Raw genomic sequence first — 18,583 nt, forward strand, 5'->3', positions numbered from 1 at the left:
GCATCTCCAAATCATTCTAATTGTTGTGTCATCTGCAAACTTACTAATCATATCTCTTATCGTCAAATCCAAATCATTTATATAAATGACAAAAAAGCAGTGGACTCTGCACCAATCCTTACGGCACACCACTGGTCACAGGCCATCAATCTAAAAAGCAACCCTCCACCACCACCCTTTGTCTTCTTCCTTCGAGCCAGATCTGTATCCAAATGGCTACTTCTCCCTGTATTCAATGTGATCTAACCTTGCTAACCAGTCTACCGTGTGGAAACTTGTCGAACGCCTTATTGAAGTCCATACACATCATGTCGACTGCTCTGCCTCATCGGTCCTCTTTGTTACTTCTTCAAAAAGCTCAATCGAGTTTGTGATATACGAATTTCCATGCAAAAAAGCCATGTTGAGTATCCCTAATCAGTTCTTGCCTTTCCAAATTCCTTCCAACAACTTTCCCACCACCAAATGGTCATTGGTCTATAGTTCCCTTACCACTTTTCTTAAATAGTGGTATCATGTTAGCTGAACCTCCAGCGTTCCAGCACCTCATCTGTGGCTATCGATGATACAAATATCTCAGCAGGGGGCCCTGCAATCACTTCCCTAGCTTCCCACAGAGTTCTAGGTCAGATCCCGGGGATTTATCCACCTTTGTGCATTTTAAGATGTCCAGTACGACCTCATCTGTAATATGGACATTTTTTCAAAATATTGCGATTTATTCCCCCACATTCTATATCTTCCGTATCCTTCTCCATAGTAAACACTAACGCAAAATACTCGTTTAGTAAGTCCCCCACCTCCTGTAAACATAACAAGAACTATAATAATCAGAAATTAATTAAAATTGAGATACTAAACCTTTTAGGTCAATAAAGAACAAGATATATGCATACAAAAGCACAAGCTCTGATTAAATGAAATTAAATAACCACTTGTGTTTCAGTGGAAATACATTTTAATGCAGTTGACTTGGTGTTACTGTTCATCTTGTCCCTGATCTTCCTTAACTGGGATCCTGTGCTTCTGGTTAACACTGTCTGTTCATGTAACAAATTGCTCAAGTTTTAACTCTTGTTTGTCTCTTGAGTTTAATCCATTTTTTTGATGATAATTATGTAGTGACAGATAACGAAGAAAGAAAGACTCCTCTAATAAAACTAATATAAGGGACAGTTCTTAATTATTCCAAATGACTTGCACAAATTTCAAAGCTAACCCTAACCCTACTTAGCATGTAACTCACATTGCCAAAATTATGAAACATTTAGACTGGAGTACCCTGCTTTCTTCAGTTAAGACTGTCAACACAAACATGAATTACCGAATCCCTACAGTGCAGAGAGAGGCCATTTGTCCCTTCAAATCAACACCGATCCACCAAAGAGCATCACACCTAGACACCTCCCCTCCCTCCTGCCTCACTCTTCCCCACTTCCCTGTAGCCCAACATTTACCATGACTAATCCACCCAATCTACATATCCCTGGACACTATGAGCAATTTAGGATAACTAATCCACTTAATCTGTACATTTTTGAACTGAGAGGGGAAACCGGAGCATCTGGCATAAACCTACCAGAGAAAACATGCAGACTCCACAGTCACCTGAGATTTGGATTGTACCCAGGTGCCTGGTGCTGTGAGGCAGCAGTGCTAATCACTGAACCACCGTGCTCCCTCAGGCTTACAGATGCATTCTGGCAACTTCAGTATACTTGGTTTTGGTCAAACGATCAAGTCCCAGGGTTGCTCTACAATCAGACCTTCTTGACTTGGTGAAGTAAGTTTATAAGTAATTTGTTACAAAAAAATTGACCACAGGCAAAGAATCCTAAGTTTAGGAAAAGGGGCAAGACAAACATAAATGCTTACTCAGCTGAAATGTATCTCCAACAAAACACAAGTTACCATGAAGAAGTCCACAGCTTATATTAATAGAAAGTAGCTGATATAAAAAAAAACTATTAGAGAGCAAAACCTTTGAGGAGAAGGAGGGGCAGACAAGCAAATAGTTTTTCGCTGTCTACAAGTCCAGACAGAAGAGGTTTTTCAATTTAGAAATGTAAACCTATCAAGTTACCTTGTAAGAAAAAGACACCCTGTATTGGCAGTTCTAACTATCTGGTAGTAATATCTAAAGGAGCACCTACCTGCTGAAGCATTTGATACATGAGCTACAGGAACCGGTTCCACTGGTGGTGGAGGTGCCCCACTGAAAAAGAAATCATTTCCTCCCCCAATTAGGTCAGCTGAGAATTCTTGTTGTATTTCTTCTGGACCGCCAGCAAATAAATCATTGAGCAAATCAGCATTGCTAGGTGAACTTCGCATTTCCACTGTCGGTGGTGCAATGTCACTTTGGGCATCATTATTTAGTCCCAGCAAATCCACACTGTCCTCAGTGGAAGGTTCTGCAGTTTGGTCTGTTGAACTTTCAACATCTGCTTCAAAGAAAAAGTTTACGGTGTTCGTTTGTTCTGGCTGAATAGGGTTCTCTGGCTCATCCATCTTCACAGTGTTACGCTCACTTGAAAAAGCAGCAAAATCATCATCTGATGGCCCACTTTCATCCACCAAGCTTGGATGACCTTCATCAGGAGTTTGTACATCACTAGCCCGGGAGTCCTCTTTTGCTTCTGCTAAATAAACACAGTTTCAGACCTAACTAGCTATTTCACATTAAATATTAAAATCATTCAATGCAAATTTATTATTTACTCTTCAATTTCTTCTTCGTTGATGGTTACTTACAGCAGATATTCACCGAGGCTTCCTTGACAGTGCCTTCCAAACACATAATAAAGGCCATTTAAAGGTACACGGGGGCAGATAAATGGGAACACCACCACCAAGTACCCCTCCAAATCACTCATCATCCTGACTTGAAAATATATTGCCATTCCTTCACTGCCAATGGGTCAAAAAAACCCTGGGCAACAAATGCTGGCCCAGCCAGCAACGCCATATTCTTGCAATGGCTTTACTATTGCACCATTTTATTTGATGTCACCTTGGTTAGTGAGTCGGTGCCTTAATTAACCATGATGGGCACCACAGTTAATTGTACAGCTCAGGAAAATGAGTTTTCTTTCTCCTTACATTATCCATAGTCAGTTGGGAACACTACAGTTGAACTCGACCAGGGATCATTCCTTGTTCATGCTGCTTAGCTTCATACAAGGTTCTACAGTAAACCAATTAGGACATCCTCGAAGAGCTCCAGAGCCTCACTGACATGATTTCAGAGCAGAAACATATAAATAACGAAATAAATTTATTCAAAAGTAACCTAAGAGTGTAGGATGGTGTAAAGTAGGTAAACTTTAAGTTAGGAGAAGTAAGTTTTACCCTGTCCCACCCCAAATAAATTAACGCACTGCACAAATTCAATTTATCAATGGTGTTCAACATTAGCCAACCTCAGACTTTTTATCTCCTTACTGTCACCAGGAAAAGTCCCTGCTTAATTTGCAGCAATGAAATAATTATTTACATATTTGGTGTTTTTTCCCAAAAGTTTCTGTGCAGGAGCAAAGCCTTGATACAGATTTAGCTGATTTCACAAAAACCGCAACATCACATTCAAATGCAGGAACCAGAATGATTGAACAATACTAGTTCAATGAAGCTAAGTCAATATCAATGCTTGCACTCCATATAAATAAGACAATGTGAAGTTAGTCCAATATTGGTGCATGACACATAAAACTGAGAGCTTAGCAGCTTTGCTTTGCTGGGAATTTGACAATAGGAATACTCAATTTTTCAATAAATTATTGTAACAACAAGGTCTTTCTTCTTTTTGCAACCACAGTGGAAATTTGATTTTAAATAAATATCCTCTGAAATGAAAATCAAGTTATTATGAAAATGGGAAACCACCACATACTGCACAAGCTGAAATTTGATCAATTTATCATGACCTTCCAACATTTACCTTCCCAATTTAATGTTTCAAAAAAGCTGTTGGAGGTGTCACTGTTTTGATGTGATGTCTCATCTTCACTGGTATTCTGTGAAGCATGGTCTGATTTAGGAGTCTCTGCATCATACTGCGCTGTCGACCCTGGTTGTCTGGGTAGTTCAGGCTTTCCTTTGTATGGCGAGAAAAAAGACATGAATCTCAGAATTTTCACAAATTAGATCTTTCCTCCACACCGACAGGCTTTTTTAAAGATTAAGAATAATTTCCATGAGCAAATATTGCTCACATATTTCAGAATTACCACCCAATAAACATAGGACCATGACAATGGCAGTGTAGTACAGCAAGATTCAAAATCAAACCAAAGTAGATGTCGCCTGAGGAAGTTCTTTACAGAGATATGCTATTCTGACCTGTATAACACAAAGTCATGAACTAAACCTAATACAAATTGTTATGTGATTTTGAGTGATTAATAAGCTTTAGTACAGTCGCGAGTGTCTCAGAGAAAATGCTGGAAGTAGGTATAAAAAGTTTTTTGAACTCTACAAAGACATTTTCTTACACAAATTGCTGATACATATTTCATTGCCTAGGATTCATACTTGTGTCAAATATGTCCATAGGTACAGAAGGAGTGGGGCAACAGAGAGTGTTGGAACAACGGGTCACTGAAATTATAATGACAGAATATCCTAATGTTCTATTATCATGGTTCATTGTTGAGGAAACATGTCAGGACTACTTCTTTGAGCTGGGATTCTCAGGAGGCTATTTGATTCAGTATGCTCCCTGAAACAACTATAAATTCATTACACTTTCCTTCCTTTCTCCCATAGCTCTGTAAATTCCTCATTTTCAATTTTATGCAATTGTCTTTTGAAAGTCAAAGCTGAACTTGTTTCCAACATCTTTTCAAGTACTGAATTCCAGATTATAGCAACTCATTATGTAAAACAATTTTGCACCATTTCCGACTTATTGACAATTATCTTATGTTCTACTGCTTACAACCCTTGTCATTGGGAACAGTTTTTTCTTACTTACACAGTCAAAATTCTTCATAACTTTACACATTTGTCCTTTACCTCGTCTGCTCCTATGGGAAGGATTTCACTTTTCGAATCCCTCCACATATCTGAAGTTACTCATTCCCAGCACGAGTTATGTACATTTTCACTGCATCCTCCCCTGCCCCGAAAGAGTAGTGACCAGAACTGGACAGTGCTCCATTTGATAGCTTCTAAAGGTTTAGCAAAACTTCTTAGATTTTTCACTGTATGCTTCTATTTATAAAAATTGTACTGAAAAAAAATCAATCTGCCCTTCAAAGATTTGACTAAATTTTGAAGAAAAATCACTAAGAAAACCATTCATTGCATTTTGAAATGTACGCTACTCTAATATGCTGCGTGTCATTGGTCTCCTGATCTGTAGAGAGAGTTTTATTACTCTGAGCATAAATGTTACGATTAACATTTCCTTAATGCTGGCAGATCTAAATTGGCAGCTTCTAAAACTGCTAGCACTTTGTGAACCTGCTTAATTTTAAACTTATATCAAACAATCATCTATAGAGCTCCTGATTTAGATTGTACTTTCATCTGCTACTCTTGCACCTAATGGGCATTAAATCACACTTTATTTTAAACTGCATGTATCAATGTTCTGCCTGCAGATTCTTCAGTGCTGTAATGAACTCATCTGCACTCACTCTCTCTCTCAAGTCCTATCTTTACAATTGCACAGATTGTAATAAAGGCGAAGTTTCAACTGGTTCATTTATTGGGAATATTTTGGTTCAGTTTATCTCACACAACTGATTAAAAACTTAAAATCAAGTTACGAAGAGTTAACTTAGTTCCCAGATGACCAGTAAAACTTCTGGCTTAATAGTAAAAAAAAATCTGTCAACACTGAATATACCGGGGAAAAATGAGACAACCATTAAAACTATATACTTTTCTATACACAATAATGTTGGGACAATATGCAGACTTTGAGGTAATATTGTGAGATAGAACAGATTTGCATTCAATTCACCAAGCATTTTGACTTTAACTGATTTGCACTGTTGGTGCTGAGAGGTCTCTGCATCAAGGGACAGGGCTTTGTAGGTTAATTTTGGAAACTCAGTAAGCCTCCCCTCCATAAAAAGAACTGAGGAAGAAGTGAAGTTAGCTCTTATCACCTTCTCTCTTGCTTGTAAAGAACAGTTTGAATCAACCAGGGATTTGCAGCTTTCCCTCAGCTAATGAGGGAGATTGGTAAACCAATGAGTGCTTTTCAGAAGATAATATCTTAATACCAATTACTTTAGGGATTGCTTACTTGGTAATTGAGTTAACCTCATAACATGGCAAAGTCATTTTTGTTTTTCATAAAGAGTAAAAAGAAATAGGTCTCAATCAAATAGCCTCTATTCTATTTCAACATTTCAGGTAAAATAAACCAGTGAACGGACTTGTGTTGAACTTTACCTTGTTAACTAACTTTCAGGCTGCCTCCCAAAAAACAGAAATGAATTTTGGTAAATTATAATTATTGTATTTCTAGCATTTTTAATCTCCTTGGGAATAAACAGTTCAGAGTCTGTAAAGTTATCCAACCTTAAATCAACAATCTCGACATTTCAATGCTTCTGTTTAGATAATCTCAGTATATTTTTTTCTTTCTTTCATTCATTCTGGTACTTGTGACACTGTAGCTTACCTCTCTACTGTGAAGACTAAAACAGAACATTTAGTACATGAGTATATTTAATATACTTCAATCCTATTGATGTTTTCCTAATTTTTGTAACTATTATTTGTCTGACATACATAGTTACATAAATTCCATTCCATGTTTTGCATAAAGGTGCAGCCTTGGATATTGGTTTGAATGACCAAAGCTTACCAAATTTAGATAACATCTCTTGCTGTTCTTCACGGCTAGAGAAAAGAATCTTGGGATTGAGTCCTTTTGTCAGTAAATTTTCCCATGGAGGTGTATTGCTGCTTATGTTGTCTCGAGGCTCCACCTCTACTTCAAGAGTTACCTGAAAGAGGTCTGGATATTTCTCCTGAATATCACATGCATCAAGATCATACCTGCCACACAGAATCAGCAATTTATCAACATCATTTGACAAGAACTGACACTTATACAGCACTGTTAATATCCACTAGAGCATTCCAAAGTGAAATATGACACCAAGCCATACAACAAAATATTGCGTCAAATAATCACATATAGAAAGACAGATAGGAAGACAGGCAGGAAGCAAGGTAGAAAGCCACAAAGCTGTCAGGACACACAGCCTAGACAACTAAAGGCACTGCCACCAGCACTGGCGGAACTAAAATGGGGAATGCAAAAGATTAGATTAGCACAGATATTGTGAAGGGTTACAAGTGATAGAAGATTACAGAGATGGAGGGATATGATAACAAGGATGAGAGACTGGATTAGTGTTTTATATAGTCTTGTTTTGGACTTCCCTGCCCCAGGGAAAAGTCTTTGCCTATTTATTTTATCCATGCCCCTCATGATTTTATAAACCTCTATAAGGTCACCCCTCAGCCTCCAATGCTCCAGGGAAAACAGCCCCAGCTGATTCAGCCACTCCCTGTAGCTCAAATCATCCAACCCTGGCAACATGCTTGTAAATCTTTTCTGATACCTTTCACAGTTTCACAACTTCCTTCCTATAGGAACGAGACTAGAATTGCATGCAAAATTCCAAAAGTGGCCTAACCAACGTCCTATACAGCTGCAACATAACCTCCCAAACCCAATGCTCTGACCAATAAGGGAAAGCATACCAAATGCCTTCTTCACTGTCTTATCTACCTGTGACTCACTTTCAAGGAACTATGAACTTGCAATCCAAGGTCTCTTTGTTCAGCAACACTCACTGGGACCTTACCATTAAGTGTATAAGCTCTGCCCAGATTTACTTTACAGAAATGCAGCACCTCACATTTATCTAAATTAAACTCCATCTGCCACTCCTCAGCCCATTGGCCTATCAGATCAAGATCCCATTGTATTTTGAGGTAACTTTCTTCACTGTCCACTACACCTTCAATTTTGGTGTCATCTGCAAACTTACTAACTATACCTCCTTTTTTCACATCCAAATCATTTATATAAATGAGGAAAAGCAGTGGTCCCAGCACAGATCCTTGCGGTACACCACAGGGGAATTGGCAAATTTCACCTCCAATAGACACAATGGGTGAGAAGATCAACCACAGAAAAGGATGGCAAAATTCGGTTATTGCTTCTTACATGGGGACCAACCATGGTTCAATGAGCAGTGCACAACAGCATACAAAGTAAAGCTAAAAATACAGTTCTAAACTGGTGAAGGTACAGGTGTCAACAACATGCCTGCTAAACAGTGGAAGCAACATACTATCGACACAAGTCATTCCAGGGGAATCAAACAATCTTACAACTAATCAGATAAAAGGCTGCAGCCTTGCAAGGTGGTAAATGTTGGAAAATTAATGGGAAGAGGGGGATCTAGGATTATTCCCTTTCTCGATAATAACAAAACCTAGCATATTACTACAAAAGGCTAACACATTTGCAACTATCTTCAGCCAAAATGTGGCCCAACAGAATTGTGATGGAGATGCCTGCAATGCTGGTTGGAAGTCATGTTTCTGTGAGAATGCGTGACTAGTCTGAGGGTATCTCTACCAAATTTGAGACAACACAGACAGACAGTTGTAGTGGAGGGTTGTTTTTCAGACTAAGAGGCCTGTGACTAGTATAATGCCACAAGGATCAGTGCTGGGTCCACTACTTTTCATCATTTATATAAATGATTTGGATGTGAGCATAAGAGGTATAGTTAGTCAGAACTAGAGGGCATAAGAGAGACCTAAGGGGCAACTTTTTCATGCAGAGGGTGGAATGTGTATGGAATGAGCTGCCAGAGGAAGAGGTGGAGGCTAGTACTACTGCAAAATTTAAAAGACACCTGGATGGGTATATGAATAGGAAGGATTTGGAGGATATGGGCTGGGTGCTGGCAGGTGGAACTAGATTGGGTTGGGATATCTGGTTGGCAAGGACGAACAAGTTGGACCGTAGAGTCTGTTTCCATACTATACATCTCTATGACTCTATGCTCATGAGCAAATCTTTGTAAGGCCGACTGGACTGGGTGAGTCGAAGTTTTAATTTTATTATGCTTTTTTTTGCAATTTGGCACAACTTTGTGGATTGCTACTTCAGAAGACAGATGAATGTCAACGACATTGCTGCAGAGGCACATATAGACCAGCCTTAATAAGGACAGCAGATTTTCTTCTATAATATTTTAAGACAATCTGATGTTTTCATCTTCTCACTAACAAAACTGAATTCTTATTCCAGATATATTTCATTAAATTAATTCCATTTCCCAGTTGCTATACTGAGATTGAACGAACATCTCCAGATCATGTATCCAAGCTTCTGGAAGACAAATCCAGTGACATAACTACTCTGTTACCATAAAACCAATTTTTTCAATGGTGATTTTCAAGGTGTGGTTGGATTGATGCAGCTGCAGCAATGCAAGAAGCTTTACACCATCCAGGTCAAGGCAGTTTATTTGGTCAGTGCCCTAGCTACTGGATTTAAACCACTCCCTCACTGTGCGATCACCAGAAGGACTGCAGTAGGTCAATGAATAGACTCACCATCACCTTCTTAATACAATTGTGGGCTGGCCAGAATCAATGAAATCCCCAACACCCAAGTTTAAATTTCAGCTCTTGTTCAATGCTCCTCATGACTTTAGAGATAGCCACAAAACTTACAACATTTAGCAAATTAAAAGTCCACAGACTTGCCCCAGAAAGAGGGTCCAAGGAAGTTCCTGTGGATTGAAGAGTGAGGCTTTAGCTCAGGAGTTTTTGACAAGGAGGTTGAGTGAAGTGATTACGCCACAGTTGAAGAGGGTGAAGTCATGACTGCCAAGCTGGTTCAGTGTGCTATGTGCTTGATGTGGGAGGTCAACGACTCTGGTGTGTCTGGCTCGTATAAGTGTAGAAAGCATGTGCACATTCAGCTACTGACAGAGCATATTGCAGCACTGATGAAAGAACTCGAGGACCTTAGGCTCATCCGAGAGAACGAGATCTTTCTGGACAAGACCTTCAGCGAGGTTATTACAACAATCATACCAGAAGAGAGCAGACGATGAGGAAGACAGAAAGGAGACATGTGCAAGACACCCTGGGGGAAGTACCTGTCAGGAACAAGTTGAATCGTTTGGAAACAGTAGAGACTGATGACACTGCCAGTCCGCGAGGCAGCCAGGTCTGTCAATCAAAAGTTGGCGCAGAGGCAGAGCGGAAGAGTCGGACATCGCACAGAGCCGTGGTAATAGGGGACTCCATCGTGAGAGGAACTGACCGGGGTTTTTGTGGCAGCAGATGGGACTTAAGGATGGTATGTTGCCTTCCTGGTGCCAGGGTTAAAGACATCACAGACAGTGTGCAGGAAATCCTCAAGGACGAAGGTGAAGAGCCAAAGGTGGTGGTACATGTTGGCACAAATGATGTCGGGAAGAAGAGGAGGAACATACTATAGTGGGACTTCAGAGAACTAGGAAGAAGGCTGAAAAGCAGGATGTCCAAGGTGGTTATCTCCGGTTTGCTTCCAGTCCCTCGGGCTGGTGTGGCCAGAAACATGGAGATAATGGACTTGAACGTGTGGCTGGGGAACTGGTGCAGGAAGCAAGGTTTTAAATTCTTGGATCACTGGGGTATGTTTTGTGGTAAGCATAAATTATACGAGAGACGGTTTGCACCTTAATATGTTAGGGACCAGCATTCTGGCAGGCAGGTTTGCGACTGCAACACAGCTACGTTTAAACTAAGTAGCAGGGGGGAGGGGACAAACTGGATGCTTAAGAAGGAAATTGAAGGGAAAGTTAGAACAAGGGAAGTCAAGAAAGACAACTGTATCACTGAGGCAGAAAACTCAAAGGGATCATGCTGTAAGGTTGAGTGAAATAAGAGTTGATGGGAAGGGTCAGGGCAGTAACAAATTAAAAATACAATACATGAATGCACGAAGCATTAGAAATAAGATGGATGAGCTTGAGGCTCTTTTGGAAATTGGCAGATACAATATTGTGGGGATAAATGAGACGTGGCTTCAAGTGGACAGGGCCTGGGAAATAAATATTCAAGGCTACACGTGCTATCGTAAGGACAGACTGACAGGCAGAGGGGGTGGGGTGGCCATGTTGGTAAGGGATGATATTCAGTCCCTTGCGCGGGGGGACCTAGAATTAGGGGATGTAGAGTCAGTGTGGATAGAGCTGAGAAATACTAAGGGTAAAAAGACCCTCTTGGAGTTATCTACAGGCCCCCAAACAGTAGTCTGGATGTCGGATGTAAGTTGAATTAGGAGCTGAAAATGGCCTGTCGCAAAAATGTTACTACAGTTGTTATGGGGGATTTCAACATGCAGGTAGACTGGGAGAATCAGGATGGTATTAGACCTCAAGAAAGAGACTTTGTGGAGTGCCTCTGAGATGGATTCTTAGAACAGCTGGTGCTGAGCTGACCAGGGAGAAAGCAATTCTGGATCTGGTATTGTGCAACGAACCAGAATTGATCAGGGACCTCGAAGTGAAGGAGCCATTGGGAAGTAGTGACCATAATACAATAAGCTTCAATCTGCAATTTGAGAGGGAGAGGGTACAATCGGAAGTGAATAAAGGGAACTATGGAGCTATGAGGGAGGAGCTGGCCAAAGTTCAATGGTGCAATACCTGAGCAGGGATGACAGTGGAGGAACAATGGCGGATATTTCTGTGTATAATGCTGAAGTTGCGGGATGAGTTCATTCCAAAAAGGAAGAAAGATCCTAGGAGGAGGCATGGGTGGCCGTGGCTGACGAGGGAAGTTAAGAAACATATAAAGTTAAAAGAGAAAAAGTATAACATAGCAAAGATAAGTGGGAAAACGGAGGACTGGGAAGCTTTTAAAGAACAACAGAGGATTACTAAGAAGGAAATACGCAGAGAAAAAATGGTACGAAGGTAAACTGGCCAAAAATATAAAGGAGGATAGTAAAACCTTTTTTAGGTATGTGAAAGGCAAAAATATGGTTAAGACTAAAATTGGCCCTTGAAGACAGAAACAGGGGAATATATTACGGGGAACAAAGAAATGGCAGAAGAATTGAATTGGTACTTCAGATCTGTGTTCACTGGGGAAGACCCAAGCAATCTCCCTGAGGTAACAGTGGCTGAAGAACCTGAACTTAAGGGAATTTATATTTGCCAGGAATTGGTATTGGAGAGACTGTTAGGTCTGAAGGTTGATAAGTCCCCGGGGCCTGATGGTCTACATCCCAGGGTACTGAAGGAGGGGGCTCGAGAAATCGTGGATGCGTTGGTGATTATTTTCCAGAGTTCGATAGATTCGGGATCAGTTCCTGCGGATTGGAGGATGGCTAATGTTATACCACTTTTTAAGAAAGGTGGGAGAAATAAAACAGTAAATTATAGACCAGTTAGTCTGACCTCAGTGGTGGGAAAGATGCTAGAGTCTATTATAAAGGATGAAATTACGACACATCTGGATAGTAGTAACAGGATAGGTCAGAATCTGCATGGATTTATGAAGGGGAAATTATGCTTGACTAATCTTCTGGAATTTTTTGAGGATGTAACTCTGAAGATGGACAAGGGAGATCCAGTGGATGTAGTGTACCTGGACTTTCAGAAAGCCTTTGATAACGTCCCACATAGGAGGTTAGTCAGCAAAATTAGGGCGCATGGCATTGGATTGAAAGTTGGTTGGCTGATAGGAAACAAAGAATAGTGATAAACGGCTCCATTTCGAAATGGCAGGCAATGACCAGTGGGGTACCGCAGAGATCAGTACTGGGACCGCAGCTTTTTATAATATATGTTAATGATATAGAAGATGGTATTAGCAATAATATTAGCAAATTTTTTGATGATACTAAGCTGGGTGGCAGGGTGAAATGTGAGGAGGTTGTTAGGAGATTACAGGGTGACTTGGACAGGTTAGGTGAGTGGTCAGATGCATGGCAGATGCAGTTTAAATGTGGATAAATGTATGGTTATCCACTTTGGTGGCAAGAACAGGAAGGCAGATTACTACCTAAATGGAATCAATTTAGGTAAAGGGGCAGTACAGAGAGATCTGGGTGTTCTTGTACACCAGTCAATGAAGGTAAGCATGCAGGTACAGCAGGTCGTGAAGAAGGCTAATAGCATGCTGGCCTTCATAACAAGAGGGATTGAGTATAGAAGCAAAGAGGTTCTTCTGCAGCTGTAGAGGGCTCTGGTGAGACCACACCTGGAGTACTGTGTGCAGTTCTGGTCTACAAATTTGAGGAAAAACATTCTGGCTATTGAGGGAGTGCAGCGTAGGTTCACGAGGTCAATTCCTGGAATGGCAGGACTACCTTACACTGAAAGATTGGAGCGACTGGGCTTGTATACCCTTGAGTTTAGAAGACTGAGAGGGGATCTGATTGAGACATATAAGATTATTAAAGGATTGGACACTCTGGAGGCAGGAAACATGTGTCCGCTGATGGGTGAGTGCCGAACCAGAGGGCACAGCTTAAAAATACGGGGTAGACCATTTAGGACAGAGATGAGGAGAAACTTCTTCACCCAGAGAGTGGTGGGTGTGTGGAATGCTCTGCTCCAGAGGGCAGTGGAGGCCCAGTCTCTGGATTCATTTAAGAAAGAGTTGAATAGAGCTTTCAAGGATAGTGGAATCAAGGGTTATGGAGATAAGGCAGGAACAGGATACTGATGAAGGATGATCAGCCATGATCATACTGAATGGTGGTGCAGGCTCGTAGGGCAGAATGGCCTACTCCTGCACCCATTGTCTATATCAAATTCTCAATCTTTTACATATAGAACGGGGGGGAAAAAATCTCAACAATTCTAAAAACAAATTATTTTATATGAATAAAATAAATTTTTTCCTATCATTCCTCACAAGACTGAAAATTCTCAAGCCCAGCATGATTTTCTGGGGTGGTTTCACCTTTGGGTGATGATATGAAATTGATTTCAAAGTTTCAAAGCAGTCAAGGGAAACTTGCAAATGTGTGTAACAAGCAACCAATTCATCATCATTTATTTTACATTCTTGACAAAGTTGTAACTGCCCTCCTTATTTGCAGATTTACAAAGAGCTTTGCTATTTTCTGCCAACTGCTTCAAAGGACAATAAAGTGATTGCCTCTAAAGTCATGATGCTTTTGGTCAACTTGCTCTCTAACTGCAGCAACTCAACCTTTTGAATGTACAAATAACAGGACATCTTCTTAGGCTGATTGAAAGTCAACTCTTACAAGTACTTTTATGATAATTGTATACAGTAGATATTAAGCACATGGTACTGCACAACAACGAGCTTGACGAAGTGAAACACATTTCTTGTGGAGTGCTGAAAAAGCTTTTGTGAATCCTGATGCAGGGAAATCAAAAGGATAGAAACTCAAGTGGTTTTCTGAATCAGTCCTCCTTGAGCATCACAGTATACGTACTCAACACACTCATCATAAACAGTGTGATCGCCTGAGAGACGCAAAAAAAACCTATTAGAAAGAAAGAAATCTGGAAAATTCTTGTCCAATCCCATTAGACAATTAAAACTAGCCCAGGAGACCACTTCAGTCCTCATTAATGTCATAATCACAAATTGTGTTGAAAGTACTAGATTCATCCTATACAGTCAATCCAGAGGAATATATCCATTCACAGGTTCCATAGTGAAACATGATGCATACAATTTACGCTCAACACTACTGTCCACACTAAGTTTTTATCCAGTAAAATCAAATCAATGCAAAGAAAAGGAGCAAAGAAATTTCGATTATCAAATATGAATTAAGAATAAATTGGGTTAGCCAAAATAATCCAACATTTAAATACTATGCCGAGAAAGAGAAAATATATCTAAATTGAACACTTGTACAATCAATCTTCAGAAAAAAAAACTTTTGAACAGAAATTTATAATATAATGAGGTGAATATAGTTAAGGCACATATTGACCCAGATATTCTGATGGCCAGATTCGCTAAAACAGTGTAGATAGAAGTCACATATCGGGAGAATCTTAGACATGGCAACTGTGGGAATTGCCTGGGAAATTGAAACCTTTTATGGGAAATTCCCATCCATCTAGAACTCCCTGTCATTAGACCCCACAACCAGCCTCCCACTCCCCAACCCTACATTCAGACCTACCTGACACACTGGCAGCCCACCCACCTGGAAAGCTATTGTTCTGACCCATCTAGCACACTATATACTTCACTCACTGGCTACTTAATGTTACACTTACATACTGGACCTTTAACAGAAGTTATTAAAGTGACTGGCTGCGCTGCTGAACAATTAAATCATAAAACACTGCACTCTCACTACTGCAAAATAGGGTATGGTTTCTACAAACATCTTGTATGCTGCTGGATTTGCAATTCCCCGAAAGGCCCGTGGATAGGAACGAAAGGCACATTGGTAATTTTTAATCTGCTCAGGGTCAGACGTGGGGTTTCCGATCCTGATCGGAATATCTGGACTATTAACTTGATTTTGAGAGAAAAACAAATACTTACTTTGCAAATTTGACCAATGTAGCATTCCGAGGCACAAATCCAGTGTGGAACTGAATCTGAAACATCTTCATTGAAGTCATCTGAAAGAAAATGGTCAGTCAATGCCTGCACATTTCTTGAGGTCTTTCAAATTCTGGCATGCAGCACTCAAATTTCTAGCCCATTACCTCAACAACCAGGAAAACTATACATTACTTTGAAAATCTTCCAACAGTTTAATAGCAAGAGGCTACTCAAAAGATGGACAAAGTGGTGGGGGAGGGGTGTGGGGCAGCGGGGGCCATATAAAGTGGTAACTGCAGGTAAATCAATAATTTTGAGGGTGATAACCCTCTTTGGTAAGCGGATTGAGAATTTCACTCAGTTTGTTGCTGCCCTGGTGCCTCTGAGGGACATCCTTGATCTGTTTGAAAAAATACTGGCAGGTCCAATCATTATGAAGACTTAGTAGACTTAATAATCTATTAAACTTCTTCTGCCATTCAAAACAATTCTGATTGATCTTCAAATTCAATTCCATTCTCTCTGCCTGCTCCCCATATCCCGTGATTCCATGAGGCACACAAAATCTGGCAAACTCAGCCTGGATATGCAACCACAGCCCCCTTGGGTGGTGAATTGCTTTGAGCGAAGAACCTTCTCCTCATTTCCATCCTAAACTATTAGTTCCTTATCCTGAGACTGACCCTCCATGTTTTAGATTTCTGTACCAGCAAAAATAACCTCTGTGTCTATCCTGTCAAGCCCCTTTCGGGATCTTGAGTGTTTCGATAAGATCTCCACTCATTCTTCTGAACTCCAGAGAATATGCAGCCAATTTACTCATCCTCTCATATCGGAAAAACCTCTCATCCCTGGAGTGAACATGGCGAATCATTATTGTACTACCTCAAAACATCTTGACTTTAATATTGTACAATGGAATCCAGGTCTGAACTCACCAAAGCAATGCACAATATGGCAAGATGCCCTTAATCCTGCACTTTAATTCTCTTGTAATAAAGAACAACATGGCACTTGCCTTTTGAATTGTTTGCTGAGCATTCAAGCTAACTTTACATTTCTTGTACTTCACATCCATATGATGAGCATTTACAAGTTTCATACTTTTAAAATATATTCTGTCTTTCTATCCCCATGACCGAAGTCACACTTATCCATATTCTACTCCATTTAACCAGTCTACGTAACTTTGTGACTTCTTTGTCTCCTTCTCACAGCTTGCATTTTTGCCTCACTTGACAGCAAGCTGAGAAATAACACATGCTACCTCTTCAAAGTCAGTAAAATCAATTGCTGAGGCCCTAGCAGTAATTTTCCAGCACTCCACGAGTTGTAGCTTGCTAACATGGCCTAGATATCCCACTTATAATAACATTTTACTGCCAATTCTCCTTCCATGTTTAATATAGAATCAAATCCCTTACATAAAATCATGCTGATTTTGTCTAATCATAATTTTTTAATGATTTTGATAATGATTTGTAATGACTATGATTTCCTTGGTACATTGTCAAGACTTCCTTAATTTTAAGCTGAGACAGTGGCAGAGTGATGTCACTGGACTGCCAATCCAAAAATTCCTACTCTGGGGACAGAGGTTCAAATCTCAGCAGAATGGCTGAGGGAATTGAAATTCACGTAATTAATAACTGTAGAATTAAGATCTAGTCCCAGCAATGATAACTATGAGCCTCTCATTGGCAAAAAAAAATCCATCTGGTTCACCCTCCCTTCCTTTAGCAACATTATATTTTAAAATATAAAATCCCAACAGTGTGGAAGCAGGCCATTCTGCTCATTAAGTCCATACCAATCGTGTAAACCTCCACTTTTCATGGCTAATTCATCTAGCCTGCACATCCCAAGATACTATCGGCAAATTTAGCATGGGTAATCCACCTAACCTGCCCATTTTTGGAATGTGGGAGAAAACTAGTGCACCTGCAGGAAACTCACACAGACACAGGGAGAATGTGCAAACTCCACATAGATAGTCTCCGAAGGCTTAAATTGAACCAGGGTCGCCAGCGCCATGAGGCAGCAGTGTTAACCACCATGCTACCCCTGCTGTCATTACTTGGTCTAGCCTCCATGTGACTCCAGGACCACAATAATATCGCTGACTCTTAAATGCCCTCAGAAATTGACACAGTTGCACGAAACTGCTACAGAAAATTCAAAAAGGAAAGAAACTGGATGAACCACCCAACATTGACACAGGCACCAATAATGACAATGGCATACCCTAAAAAGTCCTCATTAATAACATTTGGCAACTTAGGCCAAAACTGGGAGGGGTGTCCCATAGACAACCAACAGTTTGACAGTCATACCTGTACGATCATACCTTACAACATCTCAGGCATCATCATGATTGGGTATGTTCTGTCCCACCAGTAGGACTAAACTACCAGAGATGGCAGCACAGTGGTATCAATTCTGGATAGAGTTGCCTGGGAGTCCAAAATGTGCGCAAATGGCAATTTATATTACTCAGTTATCAAGCATTGTTACCACAAACAGAATAATTGAATCGAGAAGAACTGTCTAATTTTTCTGTACCTTTGCCTGCAGTCTTCCTCCAAGTGTCGATCTTGCGTGAAAGATCACAATGAGGACATCACCTTGGACATTTAAACCCAGTGGAATTATTGCCTTGCCATCTTCCATTTTAAATTCCCTGAAATAAACACATGCCAGGTAATATTCCCCCACAATACAATAAGACTCTGTTTAACTTCATTTAAAAAAAAATATATTGATGGGCTGTTCTAACAGTATTATAGAGTCAAGCCCTAAACCTGTCTGACCCTGGAGCAAACACATAGGCACTTGCAAAAGGAGAGCTTGGGTATCAGGCCTGAAGAATGTGAATCAGTCATTTCCCTCTTCTGTCCATGTACACAGAGACTAACTTTGCCATCACACTATTACAATGCTGATTTAAACAGATTAAATGTAACAGCTAACATGCACATCTAACCTTAAATTCCAGCGTACTTCATAAATAGGAATGGTAGAGAAAAGGGGTAGT

The 18,583-nt window shown here is 40.3% G+C and overlaps 1 protein-coding gene across 3 annotated transcripts in view; it reads right to left on the bottom strand.

Moving 5' to 3' along the window:
• The window catches only part of gak (cyclin G associated kinase), a 109,406-nt gene that overhangs the window by 12,856 nt on the left and 77,967 nt on the right, over nt 1-18,583 (bottom strand). For 2 of the 3 annotated variants that reach the window (XM_072589109.1, XM_072589107.1), the window contains exons 17-21: nt 18,112-18,229; nt 15,547-15,626; nt 6,827-7,020; nt 3,941-4,096; nt 2,154-2,642 (exon numbers count right to left, since the gene is read on the bottom strand). In XM_072589109.1, the coding sequence (XP_072445210.1) occupies nt 2,154-2,642; nt 3,941-4,096; nt 6,827-7,020; nt 15,547-15,626; nt 18,112-18,229 (1,037 nt within the window). The remainder of the gene's footprint in view (nt 1-2,153; nt 2,643-3,940; nt 4,097-6,826; nt 7,021-15,546; nt 15,627-18,111; nt 18,230-18,583) is intronic. The other variant, XM_072589108.1, reaches the window with a different exon arrangement.

The sequence above is a fragment of the Chiloscyllium punctatum genome, chromosome 2 (assembly GCF_047496795.1).
Source record: "Chiloscyllium punctatum isolate Juve2018m chromosome 2, sChiPun1.3, whole genome shotgun sequence".
NCBI classification, from domain to species: domain Eukaryota; kingdom Metazoa; phylum Chordata; class Chondrichthyes; order Orectolobiformes; family Hemiscylliidae; genus Chiloscyllium; species Chiloscyllium punctatum.